We start from the raw sequence: 24,476 nt of genomic DNA, 5'->3' as shown, positions 1-24,476 counted from the left end.
CGCTCTTGATATCGCCCCTTACGTCATATTCAGGATCCCAGACATGCGCACAAAGCGCCGTGACGAGTTTCCTGTGCGACTCTAATAGCAATGGCGAGTGGAAAGAGAAATACGCTACTGTCTTCTTTGGCGGCTTATGGGGATGATTCGGAGCAAGATTCAGACCCGGAGACCGAGGAAGCAGGTAGCTGACTGGGATCTATTCAGTGACATTTGGTTTTTACTTTCATTTATAACTTGAGCGAATGGTTTCAAAAATCGGAACTTATCTTTGCTCCAAGTATGAAGTAACTTTGCCATATAGTTTACAGTATAACTTAACTAACATTCCGGTGAACTGGCTTGAAAAGGTAAAACAAAGAATACGTCATATACAAAGTCAAAAGGTGAAAGCATTGTATTCGAATGCTACTGTTTTAAAACATGATGTATTGTATAGATATTTAACTTTAGGAAGCAGTCTTGTATGTCACGCGTTTACAACGCAGTATTATAATATTGGTGTATAAATGCGTGTGGTTCAAAATTTTGCAGTAATTAAACTTTCCTTTTGTGAGTAAAGCAGCTTGATAAAATTCTGTATATTTTTATGGGTCAGAGCCAGGCAGCACACTGTAATCAATGCATGCTCCTTACCAGAGCCAGGTACCGACTGTCTTTTGACCAAACGATGAAATTTTATTGGTAGTGATGTACTTTGAAAAGATAGTGCTTACCTGGCTATCAGTAGCGGGTAACCTGCAGCTCTTCAAACATCGTTTGGATCCGCCATGTATGAATATTGTACTTTGGTCATTTTCCCTACATTGATGGAGCCGAGTAATTAACCTGTGGATGAATGCGTATGTATTTTACCGAATGGGGCTGATTTCACAACTGAACGCTTGTGTTGCTTTCTGGCAGATTAAATTTTGTCAGTAAAGTGACAGTAATTTAAATTAGAGTTGTTGAAGCGAAACTTAAGGTCGATAATATGGAATGTTTTGCAGAAATCTAATAGACTTATAACACAGTTTTAGTCAGAAAACTACAGTTTTGGTGCTAAATATGGACGTTTTTGGAAAACAAAGTTCAGTTACTCTTGAAAATCTTCACAATAATCTATTGTGAAATTAAGATCTTGCATTAGAATGTGTCTCGCATGATACTGCCGTTGCCCGAACAACTGAATCTATTTCCTTAATCCAGAAGCCAGCAGTAGTTTTAATTGCACATTTTACGTTACAGATATTTTTTTTCCTGGTTCTTCAAGTGATCACATCTAGTTCTTCTGCTTCTCCAGTGTGCTGCTGACTGCTGAGCCTGTCCTTGCTGTTATAATCTGAATGAGCTCTTTGGTTTTAGAGGGCCATGGAGGTCTGGTGTCTGCCAGCTACGGGGAGGGCGACGTGGGCCATATGGAAGATGGAGATGACAAGGGCTCTGGCGACGAAGACAGTGGGGACAGCTCCAGGAATTCGGTCAGTCCACACTTTTCCTGTGAACAGCTAATATAAGCAAGGATACATTATTGAGCCCTCTCTGAGAACCTTAGCGCTGTCAGTGTTTTTGAAGACTGGGCAAAGCAGCTTTTGAAGTCAAACACCCCCTTACAGCTCTAAATGCTCAAGATGCTGATTAGTAATTTTCCCTGCCCTGGTTCAGTCTGTGCAATTTCCATCCCCAGTCAAAAGACATTTTGAGACCAATTTAGTTATATTGCTATTCGCTTGGTTCAATAATTCTGCTTTACTGAAGTCCTGAAGCAGAAAAATATAAAAGCAGGATTGCAAGCATATGTCTTTAATTGCTCCAGTGTATTACCATTAATTATAATAATTCCAGGCGAAATTCTTCGTTAATTATATTAGGTGTATTAGTCTGTATTACGGAATTAAATGTGTGTTCTCAGTGCCTAGGTGTTTTGGCTGAGGCAAGTCTGTGTTTGGGAACTGAAGGAATGTGGCTTTTTTGTTAAGAAATTTTCTGTTCATTATCATATTACACATTTTTTTTATTATCAGACGCGTTGCGCATCTCTTGTAAGAAGGTGCTGCGGAGTCCTGTTCTGAGTTGTATGTGACTAGAGGGTAACTCTTTCAAGTGCTTTTTTTAAATATGAAAAACACCCTATGTTTTCTGGTTATTTCTTTAGCATACACTTTTGTCCAGATATGTACCAGTGCATCAGGTAATACATGACAAGCATACAAATGTTAAGAAGCCAGTTAGATACAAGTGCTACTAGGAAAAGCGCTGTCGGATCACTGCTTAAAAACGTTGCCTTTGGAAAACATTACGAAATGCAATTGAGATCCTCTCAGCCTGACAGTAAATATTAATCCCAGTACCCCCTGCTATGTCACATTGTCACATATGGGTTAGATGCAGAGAACACATTTCATTGTTGTGTGCTGTGGTGTGTCGTCAATGACGACTAATCTCTAAATTCTGTCTTCAAAATTCTTTGACGAATTAGATATTTAGGTGCACATCTAGAAATTGATTGTGTTGCCTCCTTCGACTCAAAATAGTTGAGAGCAGTGATTCCTTAAAACTCATTATGTTCGTCAGCCGTAACATCACCTGTGTCATTTTCTCTCACTGGTTCCTCTGACTCTAAGTACTTTGAATATTGGCCATTTTATTAATGTGCAGCTTTGTACTGCATTGCAGGTGGTATGTTTTGTTTTACAGCATAGCTGGAAAATCATTTTAGCTTTTTGGATAACCGTTAAGGATCTGGGAGAAGCTGTAGTTTTAAGAATTTAAACTTGCAACCTTTTAGTAGGTACTGCATTGGGGAAGAAAGAGTGTACATCAGTGTTTCCCAATCCAGTTCTCGGGGACCCACAGTCAGTCCATGTTTTTGCTCCCTCTGAGCTCCTTCCCTATCTGCATTTTTGCTCCCTCTTAAAATGTGGATAGTCTGGGGGTCCCCAAGTACCAAATTCGGGAAACAAAGGTCTACAGTATCTTTGATTCATGCTTCAAGAGAGCACTACCTCTCTCTGCCCCTGTTTGCGGTTCTCATTTTTAACCCTTTGCATTCTTGTCTTTGTAGGAAGGGGACGAGTCAGACCTTGAGGGGGGAGACGCAGATGATTTGAAGGTATTTGGAAACCCACTGGTTGGTGGCCCCGGTAACATGATCTGAAGTTGGAGCGGGGCTGGTGGGGAGCTGCAGGCTTTGCCCTCATGGGGGGTAGCCTGTAAAAAATGAAAGCTGATGTGGAAAATGTCCACTAGAGGGAGGCACAGCTTTAGGCTTTTGATGTCCCCTTGGTTCTCTCTTCATCACTTATTTTCTGCTGGGCGTCAGCTCATCTGAGACTATAATGAATTGTTAGCTGTGTGTTTTTGCTACAAGGCACTTGTGTAACTGAGGAAAGGGTACAAATTAAATACTAGAGAAGTGTTTTGGAGATAATTGTATATTCTTTGAACCTTGTCATAAATATGGTCATGGAGTGTATTTGTTGGAGTTCTGTTTTTGAGTTTGCAGTATTTCTGTTTTCCATCCACCTCTATAAGGCAGTAAGAGGGCCTTGAAGGCAGCCATAAACTGCAAGGCGACGCTTAGCCGTAGAGTTCAGATTGCAAGGAGAACAGCCAAGGCTTGTGTAATTTACACTTCATACTGTGCTCCATCATCCCTCAAAAAAATCATAAATTGCTGTCCTTGCACTTCTAAATTTCACCATTGTGCTGCAGGAACATAATATCCGTAAGAACAGTTTGATAGATGTCGTGTTGCTCTGGGTGCCGGTGATAGTGAACTTTATAAGCTGTAACCGGGCAGCTGCTGTTGGGTCAGGTAGCAGGACCTTGCGATGTGGGAGTATTTGTGGCCATGCCGTTGCAGTATTTATACCGCTGTTAGTCTTTGTATACTAGTGTGTCTTGGTTAATTGAATTAACGCTTTGTCCAGTCCATTGTACCTTCATTTGCAGAAAGATTGTGATGGAGTTTTCCAGTCAGTCTGGAATAGCATTGTGCTAAAGTTTCTGGATGCGGGCTTTTATATTTATGTAAGGAACTTAAGCATGAGATACTGCAGTGGAAATGCTAAATTCTATGTGTGAAATGACTGAGTGGAATCAGATTTAAGCTTGGTAAGGTAAATATGGAGCTCCTCCAAGTCTGGAGGCTCAAGTCTCGCCTTCCTGGCGCTGCGTCATGTACGAGGATGCATCTTTTGCTGATGACGTCAGTCACTCAATTGTTATTTTCAGTACCTTGGAAAATTAAGCATGCTTAGGTTTGGTGTCTGAAGTCAGCGACTGCTGGTTTTGAAAGCTTTGTCTTACAGCCGTGCAGGGTCATGGATGGGCATGAATCCCAGCCCTATTGTCTAGTTAGATACACTGGACCTTTGTTCTGAACATCTCTGTACGTAATGATGCCCTCGTCTTTTTCTGCTGATTTCAGAAACGTTGTACCCTTTTAGTAGAATACTGTTTGGAGGCCGAAGATCTGTTTGTGGCTGGGTCACGGTTATTTTGCCTTGTTACAGCAATTGATCACCCCCCTATTGCCCGCAATTGCCACCATTGACAAACCCAGTATAACACTATTAAAACTGATTTGTCTTGGATAGTTTAAAGGGGACTAATCACTGGTTGTTGGTTTTGGCTGCTGTTTCATGCTACTCTCCTTTCCATGTGGCAAACGTTCAGCCTTCAATCCGCCATTATGTAAGCCAGTGCGTAGTGTGTGTGTACATATACACACAAATGTATAAGTGTAGTACATCCATGGGTCTTGGATTATGGATAAATTCTGACCGAATACATTGCTGACTGCTATATCAGAGGTGGGTTTTGCAGCCTTGTTATGGAATTTTAAAATATTTTAAGATGCATGAGATCACTGACACTGAATACAAAGGAAGGTGTAATACCCAGAAATTTGAGGTCTGATTCAGAAAGTTTGTCCCGAAAAGCTGTTCCGCTTGATATCTTTGGCTCGCCTTTATGATGGCGGCTGGTGGTCAGGGGAGGGGGGGCGTCATGTCCTCATGTCACATGTCACCGAGGCTGAGGTGTTTGGGCTGGTCATAGAGATGATCATCCTTTGGTCTGTATAGGGTTGTTCAGGGTGGGGTAGGAGATGGTGATGGGGGGGGTTAGTATGAGGAGGCCAGGTGGCTAGGATTTAATAGGGGGCTTTTCCGGATCCACGCTTCTGTTTGTACAGGCCTAACTGCTGTTGTCTTGTTGCACAAATTTGGGTTTGTCTGAGACCCTTTAGATCTCGGCTCATCTATACTGGTCTGGAAGGGCAACTAGTCATGCCTGATTTAAAGTAAAGGATCAAGTCTGTAAAGCCCAAGCAAAATCGTTCTTTACCGAAAATGATTGGAGTAGGTGTAATGTTAGGAGCTTCTGTTCCTGGTTAACATTGTCATCGCTGTTAGAAGGGACAGGGGTGTTGGTATGCTATGATATGTAAGATCGTCGTCGGATCCCGCATGAGTACTTGTGTAATGAAGTGAATCCCAAACCTGGTCCCTTGCTGTCAGTACATGTCGGCGTCCCAAATCCTAGCATTGCAGGAGAGGATCATGATTTATACTAAGTTTTATTGAGGAAAGTTCAAAGAAACCTCAAGCTAATACCCTGCGCAGCAAGTTTGAACGGAACCTACAAAGGCGCGCATAGCATGATGGGAATTAAGGGCTGCACCAATCCCGAGGTACCACCCCCACACACTGTTCCCCGGGCTGCTCAATAACACAAAGTCACATGCAGGTTAAATGCAGAGGACACATTTCATTGTCGCGCACTGTGTGCTGTGGTGTGTCAACAATGACAATCATGTTCACCTTTCACAGGGTAGTTACACAGTGGTACATTGTGGACCGTCTTCTGGAATGGTTATCTTGTGCAGTGTTTTTAAATGCCGTGTGTAAAAGCCCAGCTGCTGTTTTCATATGCTGAAGTAAAGCTTTTAAAGATTTATACTGGGGGTAATAAACCATGTGGATTGTGAAACGAATGTGAGCACCTGTCTGTTCTGTAGTGTACAGCCTCCCATAGGTTCTCTTACAGCCTGCGGTTTCCTGCTTATGGTCGGGGAAATGATAAGAGCGTAGGGGCACGTTATCTGGAAAGGAAAACGGCGGGTAGTGCGCAGGCCTGGGGGCGTTTGTAGCTTTCTGTGACGATGCAGTCAGTGACACCGATTTCACACGCTGCCTTAATTTCAATGCACTGGCAAGTGAAGGTGTTTAACCGGCAAACTGTTGTGTGCTGCTGAGTCTTAATCAATTGGCCTGTTACCTTTGTGGCTGTTTCAAAATGGTTTTGCTTTTACATTTTCTTGAAGGCTGCTTAAAGTAAAACATCAATCTGCTTTGTGAAACAGCCGTGTTGTGTAGGTGAATCTCTGTGCCCCTCCATTGTCGGATATTCCTGTTCGTCTGATGTCGTCTTCTACAGTCATGGTTGCTTAAATCTGGGTGTTTCTTTCCTTTATTACTCCTGCTCTGTCCATTCATGCGGGACGTCATCATTCATAGCTTAAGGCGCAGCTTTTACGTCTGAACCTGAGTCTCCAGTTGTATATGTGATACTTTAACTATTGCTAATGCACTCTCAGCTGCACATGTATAATATGCCCCAAGGAGAACAGCCAAGCCATGCTACAACAAAAGCAGGGGCACCGGAGAAGAGATTAATTTCTTCCCTCGCTTCACCAAGCAAGAGCTGGACATAGATGATTTGTGGGTTGAGATATTTTGCTGTGATCTTCCAGGCAGAGAGCAGCCCCTTTTGTTTTCCTGATTTACAGTGCCCCTCCCAAGCCGTTCTGCCTGACCACCCACCACCTCCCCCTCCCAGTAACCTCACGTGGTACGAACCCATTGCTCTCCTCTGTTTACAGTGTTTAGATGTGCCTGCATGGTTGCTTGGCAACCAGGTGGCCGCACTGCAGGCTGTTGTGAGGGGTGTGTATTGAGGGGGGCAGAGTGGTGTGGGTGAATTGAAGTGCTGTTCTGCTCTACTGACCCAGCCTCTCCCTCCCCCACTCGCTCCCTCCCCCTGCCCTCCAGCTCACTGCAAGTAATGATCCTGACTCCTTAAGTTCACGGCCTCCTAGCACTTTAATCCTATGGGAAACTGTAACCTCAGTATACAATCCTCTGACATTCGGACAGAATACGATGGAGGCAAATCACCTTTAATTCCAATCGCTGGCAGAGAATGGGGGTTTTATTTGGTTTGTTTTTAATCACTTTGAAAGACTGCAGTCATTTTAATGCTAATTTCACTGGGACACATTCATCCCTTCTCTCATTCTTATACTGTCCTCTGTTCTCTCTCTGACCTTAGTGATAGTTTGTAAACATGAGGTGCTTTCTGTCGTAATGTATCGTGAGAAATGAGCCAATCTGTAGGTGAAAGGGGTGCAGTATAGGGTCTGGATGCCCTGCATGAGTGTGGCTTTCGCTTAGTTTTACAAGTATGCCTGTACTTAACATATAACATTCATAAACGCGTTTGTGCTTAGGGCAGCGTGGCGGCTCAGTGTGTGGAGTTTGCATATTCTCTGTGTCATGCAGGTTCCTCCTGCAATCTAAATGGATTGCTAATAGGAGTCTCTGAATTGCCCGTTTGTGTGTGTGTGTGTGTGTGTGTGTGTGTGTGTGTGTGTGTGTGTGTGTGTGTGTGTGTGTGTGTGTGTGTGTGTGTGTGTGTGTGTGTGTGTGTGTGTGTGTGTGTGTGTCTGTATGTGTAATGAACTGGCATCCCATACAGAGTGTACCCCAGGGTTGTACCTTCCAGGACCCTCTGCATCCTTGACCAGAGTAAGTAGTTGGAGGATGGATGGATATCTACATTAACCTCCATCATCTCTGCAACTGCTGAACATCCGGAGGATCTACCTGCAGGGATCCCATAGCGTCTTCGTTGGGTGTTGTCTTCATGTTGCCGTCCATTGAAGTGCTCTCTCCCGTAATCTGTCTTTCAGGAGATTTCAGAGGCTGAGAAGCGGGATCCCAATGAGCTGGTTGGTAAGTACACTGCAAAGGCTGTGTGAGGACACTGCTCTTGTGCAAAAAAAAATCTATAGAAATTCCTGCCAGGTGGCGATTCATTCACAAGGTCCTATGGATTATCCATATTCATGCCATTTTTGTGAGTCTTTTTAATGGTGCCCTGTATTGTAATAGCACATGTTTTTTAGTATTTAGTCACTATCGTGTGGTAGCCTCACCATATTAATTACATTTATTTGGCTTTTGAGAGTTGGAGAGGTTTCAAAAGCCTGACCCACACAATCACACTGGGATCTTCTGACCTGTGAACAGATATTCTTTGAATTGGGAGGAGTTCAGGAAGTCTTGATATTGGCCCTAACAGCCTGCCTGTTTCAGCTGTTAATGACGGCGTCGGCACACGCAGGCGGGAGTGGCGGCTGGAAGCTCCCTCTCCAGCTCCTGCTTAGACGGGGTCGTGGTCCAGAGGGGCCTGGAAGACGGCAGCGTTTTCTGGGCCGCAAAATCTAAAGAATGTGTAGCTGTGATATGCTCACCTACGAGGGTCTTGGCGCTTCAAGCCAGCAAGCTGGTGCTGCTTGAGATGTCAGCTGATTTTATTTTAGAGAAATGCAGAATCGGCCAAGGAAAGTGCGCTCATTTGCACTAAATGCCTTTTAACGTTGGATAACATTCGATTTGTTGCTCCTATGTTGCCGTTCATGAGTTTAAAGTTAAACACCATATATGTGCCAGAAAAGACCAAAGTTTATCAAAGTTAGGGATTCGAGTCAGTTGGCCTGCAGACATGTTAGAGTAGCATGAGAAATGACTCTTCGGACAGATTTGAACTGTGCAACAGACCCCAAAACCCAGGAAAGTCTGAAAGATTCAGAGACGCTTGAATCTGGATTTGAATACAGCTCTGTCTGCTATTCCTCCTTTGACGTCAGCCTACAAACTCCTGTCTTGAATGTTCAAAAACAGGGTCACTGTCTAAGCGGCCCGAGCCTCGGTCTCAGAAGGGCCCCCCCGTTGCCATGGTAGCGTGCCAAGGATGCCTAGGAACCCGACTGCTGTGGAGATGGAGCTTCTACAGAGCTTCTCTTTGGTCACATGCTCCTTGTTTTTTTATTTTTATTTTTTTATATTTATTTGCTGCTAATGCAGATTTGAGTTTATTATACCAAGACTGGGACTTCTTTTTTTTTTAAAACCAATATCCTGGGACCAGGGACTTCGGTTACTGTGCATAAATGTCCCAGGAACTCAGATTTAGTTCTGCATGGGTAAATCATTTGCACTGGCCATGGCAGAGTCGCTGGAAGTGCATTTGTTTGATGTGCGGTGTTACCTGAATTTGGTTTGTGAGGCCTTCTACCTAAAAGGACCACAGAGGGCCCTTTGTTTGTCACGTTGTTGACCAAAGCCGATGTGCTGCCAGACAGCATCATCAGTCCTGTCACTCGACCTCTGTGTCTTTGGCAATAGTCCCCATATCGTGACATGGTAATTCCCAGCGATGAGGTTCCGTCGAGGCGTGACTCTGCCAGCGTCCCAGCGGCGGTGTGGATGGGCTGCTTGTAGTATGACGGACTCCTGATGATTGTTCGGTGCTGGGAGCACCCAGGAAATGAGTCGGTCAGCACTGGGAGGGGGAGAGGCGTGCCGTGTGCTGCGACTGTATTTGCTAGCATAGCTTTGTTTCGAGTGGGTGGCTGGGGAGCACAGGAAGAAGACGACCATCCCAACACGTTAGTGTATTTGGTGGGCAGGGTTCCACTAATCCGCTAACCGCTAATTAGCAAAGCTAACTTTTTGAAGACCATTTAGCTTCCACTAACTATAGTTCCATTACCGATCTGAAGTTTTAAAGGTCAAAAGCATTTGTAACCATTAAAATCATTTGTATTTTTTTACTGTTTGTTATGAGCGTGTCTGCAACAGTCTGTCTCTCATGCTGTTGGCTGACTGCATGCAAACAGAAGGAGTGATTGGCCAACGACTTTTCGTATTTAAGGTAGTCTTGGCTAAATGCAAGTGAACGAAGATGAAGTCCGTGTAAACTGGGGTACCCTGAACTAAGTGAAGGCTTTTATCATGAAGGTGGATGTTTTGCTGAGCCTGATAACTTGCCGGATTTAAGGTACCTTAGTTTAAATGGACTTCATTAACTTGATTAACATTAACTGTACCTCAGACTACCTTAAATCCAACAAGTTATCTGGCTAAGCAAGAAATTCTGCTTCGTGATGCGGGCTCTCGGTTGTATTTTCCAGGTTCTGATTGACAGAGCTATAGACTAACAAAGTCCTGAATCCCTCCTTCCTAGTTCCAGGTAAATGGCGCCATTTTTCAAGTCCCCTAGTGGCTTCGCTGAGGGCAAAGTGTCAGCATGGGCCAGGTGCAAAATAAGGCTTCTCTGACAAAAATGCCAATATCTCGCAAATGGAATATCCTACAAAGAAAATGTCAATGCAGATCTATTTCTCAGACTCTGCAGAATCCAACAGCAGCAGGGTGAGTCCTAAATATCCCCTGGTGATCACTCTAGTCCAACAAATGGGACTTCACTGATAAACAGGTCAGAATTGTAATCCTCTAGGTATGTTTTTAAGGATTTAAGAGCCAAAAACCAAACCAGAGCTATATTCATATAATAAAAATTACAGTTATTGTTAACTTCCAAATTTTTTGTGGTTTTCAGTTTAGTGTTATCGAATTAGCAGATTAGTAGTTATTGAAATAACTTTTCAGTTAGTGCCCTCAGTTGTTTGTTACTAAACAGCCTGTGACTGTTTCTCGGGTACTGTAGCAATACCACAGTTTCCCTCTGTTCTCTGAGGTTCTCAGTTTTCTTTAAGTCCTTTTACGGGCCAGTGGCAAATGTTTGTTTCGTTACTGGCGTCAAATGTGTCGTGATTCAGATCCTGTTTGGAACTCGACCATGAAGTTTTCCTGCACTCATGCAGTGGAGACTGGTTTCTGTGGATGTGCACAGACATTCATGCACTGCAGGAATGGAATTTCTGGTTAATTGCGTGCACCAACCAGAAAGGCAGAATGAAATGTTGGAATCCTCTCCTAAAGGTCTTTGGAGAGACTCTTGAACATGTGCTTTGTTCTCGGCACACAAAGACCATGCTGATTTGGGCGATTCTTGGCCTTTTCATTGGTGTTTCTGTGTCCTGGCGTAACTGGTGCCTACGGCCAGGCCCTTGAACTTTGTGAGTGTGTGTGGTTACGGTGCCCCTGTGGAAATGAGCCTGGTAAGTGACCCATCCTTCCTGCTCTCGCCTCGGGCTGGACAGGATGCTGTCTGGCAGTTTACACACATGTGAAAGCAATCATTAAGGCAATGTTCAGCTGCACGATTGGGCTTCGGTTCACACCAACCAGGGTTGATGCTGTGCTGTTTTATTTCCATTATGTTATATTCAATCCCTACTGTTTTTTTTGTGTGATTGTTGCTGCTAAAGTGCTTGATTTTGCAGTGACTTTTCTCAAAAATTTCTTTAAATTGGCTGGAAGTTTTTAAACCATTACAAGTAAAGAAATTACTTTTTGTTATTTTCTCTCTCTGACTTTTATAATGAATCGTTCAGTTGCTTTATTTATTTTCTGAATTCAAGAACATGTATATAATTTCACTCAATTCAGCATTAGCAGCAAATAAAATCAGTCAAATAACAGAAAAATGTATAGTTTCATTTTCTAAGCGTCAGTTTTCTGCAGATTTCTGTGCTCTTTACAATGTCTCAACATAATAAAAAGCTTGGACCCACTTTCGTGCAAAACATTCGGTAATTCTTAGGCACAGTCTTTAGAGGAAATTTTTGTCGGTAAGTCAGGTGTTTTCTGCCTGGCAAAAACCACACGAACGCACACTGCAATGGACGCGTCACAGGACATGTCACGGTTCAAATGCAAGCACTTTATTGATTCGGCCATCTCTTGTATAACCAGCATGGTAAATGTGAAGAATTGCAAGCTCTTTCATATATTGCTGACTTTGCTTGAGTTTGCATTAATTTGTGCGATTGCAGAATCGCAAAATCCTCGAAGGGGTTATTTTATGAGGTTAACTGTCAGTCTGCATTACCAGGCATTTTTAAACGAGTCCTTGAAAAAATGTCACATGGTATTTTAGACGGTAGCTAAAGCATGCGGCTAAAATGCTTTGGTCAAAATGCATACAGCACCCTGTCAGTCACGCTGGTGACCCAGCCTGAAATGCAGCTCAGGTCTGTACAGCACCTGCTGAGGATACTTTGCTAGTGTCCCAGCTTCTCCAAGCAGTGTTCTCATCGAGGTCCTCTGCATGCTTACCATGCCTCGCAGCAGGCTCCCTCTGCCGCAGCCGCATGCCGTGATGCATTCATCACGTCGGCAGAGAACTGATTACCACAGGGTTGGCTCGGCAAGAACGAGGATTCGGCTTCACCAAACAAAGATTACGAAAATGTTATTTAAAGTCACCTTCTGTACAGTACACAATGCCCTGTGGCTTGCTTTGAAAAGCATAAAAAATGGATGGATACTGGATTTCAAAGATAAGTGGGCAGGGTGTTGCCCTGTAACAATGATCTCAGAAGTCCGAGGAGGGTTTTCATACGGGGGGCTTTGGGGGGCTTCTGGTTTTAGCAGCAGTGACGTGGGGAGGCTGTAGCTAGGAGACCACTGTGTTACCTGACCCACCCTTCCTTTTTTATTTCCTTCTCTCAGAACGTGCTCTTCTCTTCTGTCGTCTGGCGTGCCCGATCAGGTTTAGAAAAAAAAAAAAAGGATCAGTATTTTGCAGCCCGAAGGCAAACATTATTCTGTCTCCTGGTGTGAAGCTCACCAGGGCATGTCTGTGGCTGTTCTGCAAGCTCTCAACCCAGGCTTTTCTCCAGCAGAGGGTGGGGCCTGAGGCTGGGCCTGTTGGGTCTGCGTTGTCTCTTCCCTCAGAGGGTTGAGGTTCTCCTGGCGCCGTTTACCTTGGCCTCTGAAGAAATTCTTAACTGTCGGAGTATTGTAGAGGTGGTCATGGGGTCTTGTCCAGGCATGTGAGATCTGAAGAGGTTGTATTGTGAACTTGGACAGACTTTAAATGTGAACTTCACATTTTTCCACAAATTATAAGCGAGTAAAGGCTGGTGTATGTTTACCCATCTTCAATGCTCAACTTTCAACCACAGAGTGCCAATACAGTCTGACATTTATGTAACAATTACTAAGTCCTTGACTTTTAAAGCATATTCTTGTTTGCTTGTGTTAAATGATGAGATGTGACAAGACGAGTATGTTATAGGTAAGAGAATGGATAGTGTGTGTTCTATAGAGCGGTAATAAATAGCTATCGTAACATTTATGTAAAGCTCATGATTATTAGGAATATAATTTAATAAGCAATATAAGTAAAGACAGACCACCCTTGGTGCTTCATTGTTATGCTGGGGGGGGTTTAGTAGTGTTTAAGCAGGAATGCCTTGGGACTGTTCTGGATTGTGAGGCCGCACTGAAGGGAGTATATCCACAAGGAAGGTCAGAGGTGAGGGACAGCAGGGTTCAGACAAACAAGGGGAAGAAATGTGGATGAGGCTCCATTTAAGAACCATCTATCAACAAAACCAAGGAACGCCTCAACTGAAACACGACAGGGCGTTTAAGTATCGCATGGTCGCCTTCTTGGGTGCTCGCAAACCCGCTTAGCTGACTGTTTAAAGCCCTAGAAGACAATCAGTGCAGTCGGGATCAGATGGGCCTCATCATTTTTCAGCGGTGGACCTTTTTGCAGATAAACGGCAGTGCTGGACTCCAGCAGCGTCCGCTTGTTCATAATGATGTGGAGTGTTGCCAGAATTTGCAGTGCAGCATAATCAATTCCACCACTTGGCACCATGCACAACATCCAGCAGTCATTTTAGGGGTGGAGTCTTTGTGGAGCGATATAGCACATTTGGAGGAGGACCGACACCTATTATTCCATCTCGCTGCCTATGGGGACCATCAGCCATTCATTTAGAGGGTTGAGGAATCCAGCCGCATAACCCATCAGGCGCAGTGAGAGCTCGTTCCCATTTTCTGGGTGTTGCCACCATACACCACTAACGTGGCACAGTCGGGATTGAACCTAGCAACCTATCGTACAATGTTGGATGATACTCAGGAAATACTATACTCTGGATTACTGTTACGTAATACCGTCTTGTCTAGCAGAAGTGACACAGCCTCAGTAATATGATGAGATATTTAAATCTTTTGCATTACTTAATGGATGATGGCAGTTCTCCATTACTTAGGCTGAATAGTAATTTTCTGTTTGAGGTTCTCTGAAACGATGGCATTTTAACTATATTTAACTATAATGTACATAGGACGTCTTTGAGAAGACGGTGCAGCCTAAAGGTAAGTATTTTTATAATGGGACAATCTGACCTTGATGAATAAAGGTCGGATTTGCCTGACACCAGCTTACCCAGATCCCGGGAAACTCCTGTGCCGAGGAGAGGAGTGTATGAGGAAGTCAGAATTTCTTGGCCTCCAGTCAGGAATATTATGGAACTCCTCCCAAAACAAGCCCCAACAGTCTGCTGGGGTGGGGGCGGCTTCATACCAAAGCTTATTTTTAAGTGTCAGGCATCCCTGGATTTATACCAACCAGGTACCATTTTCCTTGGGGAGTTGCCCCTTCAGTACAGCTGCTTTTTCCGGTGCATCACATTCATCTTTTTTAGTGACGCACTACTTCCACCTCAGTGTAATAGTTAATACTGACATAAAGTGAGATATACACTCGATACTGACTGCCTGTTTTATGTGATCAGCGCAAAAGTAGCTGCGTGTTTACAGTAATATTAATATTAATGGTTATAAAAAAAACATAAATATATTTATAAAGTATGACTTCCAGCACTCTGCCTAATGTTTATGTCTGTCCATGTCGTGTTTTGAATGCTTTGTTAATCTGCTCTGTTCGTCCGGCAGCTCAGTTTTCGGAGAAGGTGAGGAACATGTCTCCCGACGAGATCCGGATCCCGCCCGAGCCGCCGGGACGCTGCTCCAGCCACTTGCAGGTGAGGGGCGTGCACCTTCCTCTGCCCGCCACTCCGGAGCACCTGTCTTTGATGATAACGAGCCCTTTGACTGTAAGATCGGTGATCAGCATACGAGATAAAAGTCCAGCAAACCACAAAAAAAGAAAAACCTCTGAAGTTTTATGACCGGCTATTTCCGCTTGACTCACTCCTATTGTCCGCTTTGTTTTTCTGCGATTCTCCTTGGCTGCCAGTCTGTCGCGTGGTGCCCAATGCCAGCTTTATCCTTATCTGCCCTGAGCTCCTTCGCTCTGCCCCATTTAGGTCGCAATCCATCAGCGGTCTATATAGGCAATGTGCTGCTCTTGAAGTGTCTGTCTGGGCCTTGGTGTGAGAGTGAGGATGCTTGCAGCCAGCTGTACCCAGAGTGGGGACAGTAAGGTGGGAGCAAGGCTAATGGACCTTGGTTGCCAAGTAGCCAAACATTTTCTTCAGCAGTGACAGCAGCGATTGGCCAGAAAAGACAGACAACCCTTTAGGGAATGTAGACTGCAGAAAACCATAAGGGAAGCAATCCTTCTTCACAAGTTCCTAATTTAAAATAAATTGAGAGAAACTCAGCCGGCCATCTGTAACGGCGCTCCTTGCGTCTGATGGCCCCCGGTGCCTCCATGTGGGAGGGGCTGAGTGGTGGTGCCTGGTCTCCTGTCTGCATGCTTCCTGCTAAGTCGAGCCCAAAAGTGCTAGAACGGCTCTGGGAATCGCTTCCGTTACTGGGACATGTGGGGCTGGTGGTTACTCTCTCTATGCCGCCCATGATGCTGCTATCTGGCCCGGTTAATAATGTGACCTTTTTCATCTTTTAAGCTGTGAATGACATTTTCTGCCGCAGTTATTGTTAATTTAAACCCTAAACCTGATGCTTTACTCTCTGGAATAGAATGGTCGCTGATGGTCGTGCGTACAAGTTTGGAAGTACTGGGTGTTTCAAGTCCGTGTTGGCTCCCCTTTGTACACCATGCTACACGATTGATCAACAAATCACGATGCTCTCATCACTTATATATTATATCCACCAGTCATTTATTTGCGCTTGATTACTTACTTAACAAGGAAACCCCTTAAGTGGTTTAATAGTAAAATATTAATCAAGCAGTCTGTGAGCCGGTGCCGTCTTCTGCAGTAATTGCGACCATGCGGTGAATGGAAGGCTTTGGCTTGGAGCTGCCAGCTCCCGGCACTGTTGTAATGCAAACCGCAGCATTTTTTTGAGAGCGAAAGTTAAATTCACAGACAGCTTGCTGACAGCAAGCCGTGGCAGTAGCTCTGAGGGTGCCATGGTGGCGAGCGCTGGTCCCTGCAGGGGAGGGTGGTGTCGGCCCTGCAGGGCATTGTGGGATAAGAGACCCGCCTCTCTGTTCCATGCGTCCACCTCCTAGTGACTAATATCCTGCCCGGCAGATTTCACAGGAAGGGCTGCGGTGTTTCCAACTAAACATTTATTTTGTTGTCACAGTACAGATTGGATAGTATAGCAAACTAGACAATTGTTTTTTTTTTCTTCTATGCCATTTCTCATACCCAGGTTATTCAAATATTCCTTGTATGGTGGACAGACTCCCAGTATAGAGCTCTTCTAATCTGTCTGATCAAAGCTGGAGTGAGACGAATGGGAACGATTGGCCTCAGGCCAGTTCCTGCATCTCTCCACGCTTGCTGTGAAATATTGCCCTTGCGTATCAGAAAATGCCTGCCCTCAGATCCCTCTCCCGCTGGCGCGATCTGCTTTGGCCTGGGTCGGCCTGCTGTGAAACAGCGTATCTGATCTGCATCCTGCACAGAACAGTCAGACCCCCTGGGGGGCAGACTGCTGCTGCCCAAACTGGATGTGCAGATATTGTGCATTTGTGCTGCTTAACGGATGATGGTTTTATTGTGAAGTTGCATATTGTATGAGAAGGGGATTGTTTTATTCTTTGAGCGTTCAACCCTAAGAGTGTGCCAGGGCACCTCTCTCTATCGGTCCCTCGAAGAACCCCAATTTTATAAAAAAAATCTGTGAATGCAATAAAAAAAACTAAAAATGCCGAAATTCTTATATTTTGTTCGATTACTGATGCTTATGGTCAGGGTTGGGTAGCGGTTAAGGTTGTCGTTTGCCTCGTTTCCACCAATGTTGTGTTGTTGCTGGGCTTTTCCTTAATCTGGCACCGGTTCCACGCGTTTCCACCACAAAAAAAAATGCCCTGGGGCAGAATAAATGGCTCCAGTGTGGCACCACAGGAAAGCTGGGCTCAGAATTAGGCACAGGTGTTGGGTTATGCCCATAGAAACGAATGGATTTGGAGTCTCCAGAATGATATGAATATGTGGTCTGTGTGTGAGTTTTGAATGTGATTTCATCTTGATAGGAGAAGATACAGAAGCTGTACGAACGCAAGCTGCATGGCAACTTTGACACAAACTTCCACATCCAGAACAAGAAGGAGTTTCGTAACCCCAGGTACGTCGTGCGACCCTCAATAGGGATCTTCTGGACCAAGCTGGGGAGAGACAAGTGTGTCTGACCTCTGTGTCCTTTCTGCAGTATTTATGAGAAACTCATTCAGTTCTGCAGCATCGACGAGCTCGGCACGAATTACCCCAAGGTACGGTGCACTCACTCCCATGCCGCGTGAGATGCCTCTGAAAGAAAGTAGACCAGAAGCTGGAAAATCTCACACTTTTTTTTCTTGTTTCCTACTTTATGAATGGTTATTTTTAAATGCCAGTTTAAAAAAGTTTAATAAATTTGCTTTTGTATACAGATCTTAAATACCAGACTTCTGTGATGGGTGTTTTTAAGACGTTACCATTCATCGGTGTATTGCTCAACATTAAGTTGTAGTTGTAATGATTGTTGTTGGAAAGTGACGTTTTGTAACTGGTATGCATTGCTGGTGTTATATTGTGTATCCACCTCCGCTGAATTTTGTACCATATTTCTTACCGGTCTTACCTATACTTTACACCGTAATGCAGAACTACAGCCTCATCATAGGTCAGTAGCTTTACCTTCGTGCTTCTCAACTTGTTCTACAGGACATGTTCGATCCACATGGCTGGTCTGAAGATTCCTATTACGAAGCTCTAGGTATTCATTTGAGTGTTGTTGTGTTGGTCGACTGTTTTCTTTGCCATTTTGTCCAAACCATGTTAAACTGCTTTTTGCATCTGGTTGTCTGGACAGCCAAAGCTCAGAAAGTAGAAATGGACAAACTGGAGAAGGCAAAGAAAGAGCGGACTAAGGTGAGCAGCCTAACAAGGTTTTGAACCTTCTAGGTCGCTACCAAAAAATAAATTTGTCATCTACATAATTGGTCAGTGTGCAATACATTAGACATCTGAACGCTGTTTTCCACCCAAACCCTCTACTGCTCAAGCTGTCCAAAGTTTCAGTTCGTCAGTCATCTCTAAATGGCTCGGCAGCACGCTTGATAACTGCATGCCACGTTTGTGACTTGAAAGTAGAGGATCCTGTTTGAACAGGCTTTATTTGCCTGAGTAAAATGTATTGGAATGGATTGGCAAGTTTTAACAGTCCATTTCATGTAGAGTCATCAAGCTGCTTATTGGGCAGTGGGGTGCAGCACATGGAGAACGTTCTGTACAGGCGTGGAGTTTTCCGTTGTGGTTAGGAGACGCCTCTTGTCTATGGTTCCATCTAGTACAGCTGGCTAACCGCAACACACTGATAGCAGATTATATCTCTGATTGGTCACGCCTTTGCTGACTCGTACGGTTTTCACCTTACAGATTGAGTTTGTGACTGGCACCAAAAAGGGAACAACCACCAGCGCTGCTTCTACCACCAACACCACCAGCACCGCGGCAACGGGTATGAACACGGACCACCGGTGTCGGCCAGCAGAGCTGCATCCACACCCATCTCCAAATCATCTCATTTCTGACCTTTGTATATCAGCCTGTTTGTGGTAGTTGCTGCTTTCCCAGTCAGGGTCACAGTGAGCAAGTGCTTTGGGATGCGATCCTTTGTGCACGGGGCATGAAATGGCATGCGGCCTGAATGCCAGTCTGTGTAGAAGACATCTCCACATACATTTACAGACGGACGCTTTTTGACAGATTCGCCAGTGCTGCTTGTGTTTAGGAGGAAACCTGAACTGTTTGGGGGAAAAACCCTGTAAATGAGAAATAATTGCAGATTCTGTAACACCTTATTTAATTTTCCAAAAAAAAAAAACCGTTGCCCTCTGTCAGCTATCAGTAGTGTTTTCTGTTAATTTCATTAGTCCTGGTGTTGTGATGTCACCCCTGTCTCAGACGCCCAGAAGAGGAAGAGCAAATGGGATTCGGCGGTTCCTGTCACTCTGGCCCAGCCGGCGCTGCTCACCACCACGGCCACGCTGCCCGGCGTGGTCTCTGTCACTACCACAGCCAGCGGCACCAAGACCACCGTCATCTCCGCTGTTGGCACCATCCTGAAAAAGGCCAAGCAGTGAGAGCCCGGGCGACTCTTCCGGCACGTGTCCCGCCCTCCAGGAGAGGAGATTCTCGCCTGTCTCAGTACTGTGCTCGGCCCAGTTCCTGCTCTTTTGACCTGCTCAGGATGGACGATGCTCAGAACGTTTACCTGGACATCCTACTCCTCCCCCTTCATAAACTTCTACCTTCAAATCTCGTTGCCACAGTCTCTGACATCCCTAAATCAAGCTTTAATAATCGCATGCCCATTGTATTCCAACCGACATCCACCTTCTTACACTTTGTTGTATATTTACATTGAAGTGAAGCCAATGGTATATATAAATGGGAGAGACAATAGTTTCCAGTTGAGGAAAATGGTTCTCTGTCAGGGTCACAGGTTTTTCACTGGAAAATGTATGGCTAGACAGTTAGGGCTACCTGCATCCCCGTGATTGCTTGGCAACCATGCAGCTGAGAGACTGAGGATGTCCCCCTTGTACTCGTGCAACCACTGTAACATTTATGTCCCCCCCTTCAAAATTTGGCCACCATTGAGGCCCATGTTTACTCCAGGTCTCTGGCTTATCTGCTTGTTCATCTCCCAAGTGAAAGAGGATGCATACCTGGGAAAGTTGGCTCTCTTCCTAAAGCTTACTTTTCAGTGTTCTGATGAGAGACAGCTCGTTAGGGGGGGGGGGGGGGCAATTTACATCTAAGAAAATAAGATTGTGTGTCGTCTGTCATTTTTATTGTTTTAATGCCTGTTCAAAGACTTTTTGGTAATATTTTTACACGGGAATGTTATGCTGATGTGTGTAGAGGAATAAAAGATGTCTGTATTTGTGTTACATTTAATTCCGGTTTTAGATACTGTTTTCTAAACATTTTGATGTCAAAAATTTAAAGGGGAATAACCAGATTGATGCTACCCCTAATTGGGTCTTATAAAGCAGTGGTTCTCAACCTTTTTTGGCCCAGTTTTTACCACACCAGCTCAGGTGCGACCCATTATCATGTATAGGTTTAAATTAACACTATGATCAAGCACGCAGTGCACTCTGCAGTTTACACCAATCAATGCCTGTCGCACAATTCTGATTGGATGCACCAGTGAATTTTTAATTAAGCATCTGCGGTTGGCTTCTTGGATTGGGTGAGGGTACACTAGTTTTGTGCTAAATGCTTGCAGACTCCAGTACCGTTTATATATGTTAATTCTAGGATTGCAGCTGGGAAATCTGATCATGGATCAGCATAGGAGCTTGCTGGTTTTAAAATGCTTACATTTCCAACTGCCTTGCGACCCTTTCAGAACTTGCTGTGACCTGGGTTGAGAATCGCTGTTACAAACATCTCACAAAAAAGGGTATTTTAAGTGGAAGATCGCTGGACATCAGGTGACACATGAAAGGATGCTTAGCTGCAGCACTTGCTCTGTTCGTTCCCTGAAAAAGGTCATTTCAAACGTAGTTTCAGTTTTGTAGCCAAATGTTCTGAAATAAAACAGCATAACCCTGCAAAGGATGGTACATTCACTTAAACATGTATTGGTTACATTGAAAATATTACTGCTGTTGATGTTCTATAATTGGATGTATAAATAATTTACAGAATTGTGGCTTGTATGGGTTATTAAACAATGTGAAAAGAAAGCTTGCAGCTTTGCACTTTCCAGAAGGCTGAGGAACACATCTGTTATCCAGGTGGGTGCTTGATTTAGTCTTCACATCTGGGTTCCGTACAACTCCGCTGATAAGAACCGCGCTGACTTCTGAAATGCCGCTGGGGTCAAAGGTGAGTGTATGCGCAGCCCAGATGCACAGTAGGAAGCTGAATCATTAAGGAGAGTGGGGGCAGGGGCAAGTCTGGCTGTTTCACAACGGGATTATGCAAGTACATCGATGGCAGACGTGTTGGAAGAGGGGAATGCACTGGGTGTGGTGAGCGCCTGCCTGGTGTTGGTGGCTACTTGTTTTTAAGGGGTTGATACTCGTGCAGCTGAAAAGTTTTTTGATTTTAGTCATACATTTTTCCACATCACAAAGCCCATCCTACTAGGCACCAGGCAGAGTGATTAGCGAATGGCTGATTATATGTAAATGGAGGCTGTGCAATTCATAGGAAGTTAATGTGGAGTTTCAAATGTATGAAGAGGTATGTGGAGGTATGTCCTTCTTAGTCCCCTGGAGGACAGGTTTGGAACATCTGTGTGTCTTGCCAACTGGCTTAAGCATCCACCTGTCATCTGGGTAACATCATTAAGAAGAGTAATCAGGTGGACTTAGTACACTTAAGGAACTTATTCTATGATGGTAGTGTTTCAGCTTTGACAGTATAAAAGATCTTGTCCTCAGGCTTTCATGGTCGCCTGGTTCTGACCATGTTACCTCATTTCTGTACATGAGTTCTCAATGCATTTGCCAGAGGTGGAAAGTTCAGGTGCAGAAAGTACAAATCCTGACCATGGCTTTGTTTCAACCAACCCACCGAGTTTTAAAAAGTCACGGTCACTGAGTACTCAACTGGTTGTTGAAACAAAACTTTGGTCTGGATTTGTACTTTTGGGATCTGAACTTTCCACCTCTGATAAATGCATTGAACGCTGGGAAAATGCCGTTGAAAACTCAATTACAGAAATGAGGTAAGAGGGTGAGAACCAGGCATTTCTATACTTTCCACCTCTGGTCATTGCCATGGTTCATGAATGTGGCAGATCCCCTTTTGGGGGCATGTATGTGCAACTGTCCATGTTGTTTGTATTAATACTTATAGACAGTATTTGGCCACGTTTGAATTTTCCCAAACTCCAATACTCAAAAGTGTTGTGAAATGTGACTCATACCCCCCTCCGGTGCCACATTACGCAGAATGTCTCTCCTGCCCTACTGGCACCGTTCCGCTGTGGTGGGGTGTGTTCTCGAGTCCGCAGGCAATGTAATTTAAGCGGTCGGAGACTCATGCATTTATGCCGTAAGCTCCTGCCCTGCCCCGACCTCCGTGCTGAGCAGCCTGACCTGCGTGTGAGTCACTGAGCACACCTGGCGTGCACGGGGAATGGTGCACGGGGAGCAACACCTGCTGCTGCAGCTCACTTGTCTGATTGTTACACAAAATAAACCCAGGATCTATGTGTGTAATCAGGACTTCCTGTCAGTTGTCAGCATTTTGATTGCTGACAACTGACCAACATCCATCCATACATTTTCCAAACCGCTTATCTTACTGGGTCGCGGGGGGTGCGGAGCCTATCCCGGAAGCAATGGGCACGAGGCAGGGAACAACCCAGGATGGGGGGCCAGCCCATCGCAGGGCACACTCACACACCATTCACTCAATTTAGCAGGTCCTATTAACCTCAGCATGTTTTTGGACCGTGGGGGGAAACCGGGGTATCCGAAGGAAACCCCACGACGACATGGGGAGAACATGCAAACTCCACACACATGTGACCCAGGCGGAGACTCGAACCCGGGTCCCAAAGGTGTGAGGCAACAGTGCTAACCACGGCACCACCATGCATATATTACAGAATTCACAAGGGCCTAAACAATGATTAGTAAAACTTCATAGAAAGTTCTAGAATATACCCTTTAGAATGTGCCCTTTATTTCCTTTGAAATAAACTGTGTCCTAGTAGAAGAGCTCTGATGAACTATAGATAGCAGGAACCATATGATAAACACATGGAATTTATACTGAACGTTCTGCTGAACCTGCTGGCCCTTCAATGACGCACTTAAATGACATATTCACCTATAAAAAATACACACACAAAAATGCTGCCCTTTTTCATAAAACGACTATAAAAAGCGGTTCTTGGAGTCTACAGTGCTTGTCTAGTGTTGGGAATCGGTGGTCTCACACCATCATATTAGGGGTTTGAATCCTGGCGCTGCCGCCTTGCACTCATAGCCTCCAGGACAGGCTCTGGATCTCCCACAACTCTGAACAGGATAAGCAGTTACACAGAAGATGGATGGATGGAAAGAAGGGATGAATGATTGAATGACTCCCTTGCTACTACTTTGTGTGGGCTTTGCATGTCCTCCCCACTGAGTGGGATATCCTTCTGTCCTTAGGCATGCCGGCAGGCTAATTGGTGTCTCCAAATTGCCCATAATCTATGCACGTGCTCTGTGCCTTTGACCTCCCTGGACCAGGATAAATGGTTAGTTGATGGGTAATGATTCTGCTCTTGAAAATGTAAAAGTTGAATATAGGTTTCTGAATGAAGTTATCTTGCTTAATTTGAAGGATTTTGTTTGTTTTGGCAAAATTGCAAAACTAGAGAAGGGCCAAGGAATGAAAAACATTCTTGCACAAACGAGACTTTGAAACGAAGTGCTGCTACGCATGGATGCTAGTAGTAATATTTAAAAATACAAATATTTTTTATTTATCTCCACGTGGATTTCATTCCCTATTTACTCTATCAGTTTATGGAGGTGTTTTTCAATTCCCCGCAATGGCAGCTGACAAAGGCCATTGAAAGAATTCATTGGTCTAAAAATGTGACCGATTGTTATGGAAATTGTTAGGAGTCCGGTGCAGGGAGGCAGGAGTCCGCGGGAGAGCCGCGGAGTTTGGCTGCAAGCGAATGAGCGACGGAGAGACCCAGCAAACTGCGCGGCAGCATTGCAGTCCCGTCGAAATGTGACTCGGATACATCGTTCGTGGTCAATTAATTTCCAGAAATTGGTTATGCACGTGAAGGATACAACAAATAACGTGACTTCGACGTTTTGAAATTGAAGTAAGTATTTTACATTATGAGATTTTGAGATCTGAGTTTAAATTTATCAAAGACACAAATAAAGAAATGGTTTTAATATATCTCTTCTCTCAGTGATGCAATATGTTGGAAACACCTGTTGATTATTTTGCGTTAAGTAGCATTACATTTTCATTATTACATTATTACACTTTATACGTAGTTCTACAACTTTCGAATAACTCAAACGTCATTCTGTATGGTTCTGGGTTAATATTTATTAGCATCTAATATGATTTCGATGCATGTGAAAAC

At 44.4% G+C, this 24,476-nt stretch overlaps 2 protein-coding genes across 2 annotated transcripts in view; both read left to right on the top strand.

The window, feature by feature from the left end:
• The first annotated feature begins 42 nt into the window (after window positions 1-42).
• On the top strand, window positions 43-21,063 carry LOC125742294 (SAP30 binding protein). The gene is made up of 11 exons (XM_049014182.1): window positions 43-184; window positions 1,345-1,460; window positions 3,044-3,091; window positions 7,958-8,000; window positions 14,934-15,022; window positions 17,395-17,486; window positions 17,571-17,631; window positions 18,065-18,116; window positions 18,213-18,271; window positions 18,779-18,860; window positions 19,307-21,063. Exons 1-11 carry the CDS (start codon window positions 91-93, stop codon window positions 19,483-19,485), a joined length of 915 nt encoding a protein of 304 aa, XP_048870139.1. The 5' UTR covers window positions 43-90; the 3' UTR covers window positions 19,486-21,063.
• A 2,979-nt stretch (window positions 21,064-24,042) lies between these two features.
• The window catches only part of itgb4 (integrin, beta 4), a 30,935-nt gene continuing 30,501 nt past the window's right edge, over window positions 24,043-24,476 (top strand). The window contains exon 1 of the mRNA XM_049013282.1: window positions 24,043-24,203. The gene's annotated coding sequence lies outside the window, so the exon portion shown is untranslated. The remainder of the gene's footprint in view (window positions 24,204-24,476) is intronic.

The sequence above is a fragment of the Brienomyrus brachyistius genome, chromosome 5 (assembly GCF_023856365.1).
Source record: "Brienomyrus brachyistius isolate T26 chromosome 5, BBRACH_0.4, whole genome shotgun sequence".
Taxonomy (NCBI): domain Eukaryota; kingdom Metazoa; phylum Chordata; class Actinopteri; order Osteoglossiformes; family Mormyridae; genus Brienomyrus; species Brienomyrus brachyistius.
This window is presented reverse-complemented; position numbering and strand designations above follow the sequence as displayed.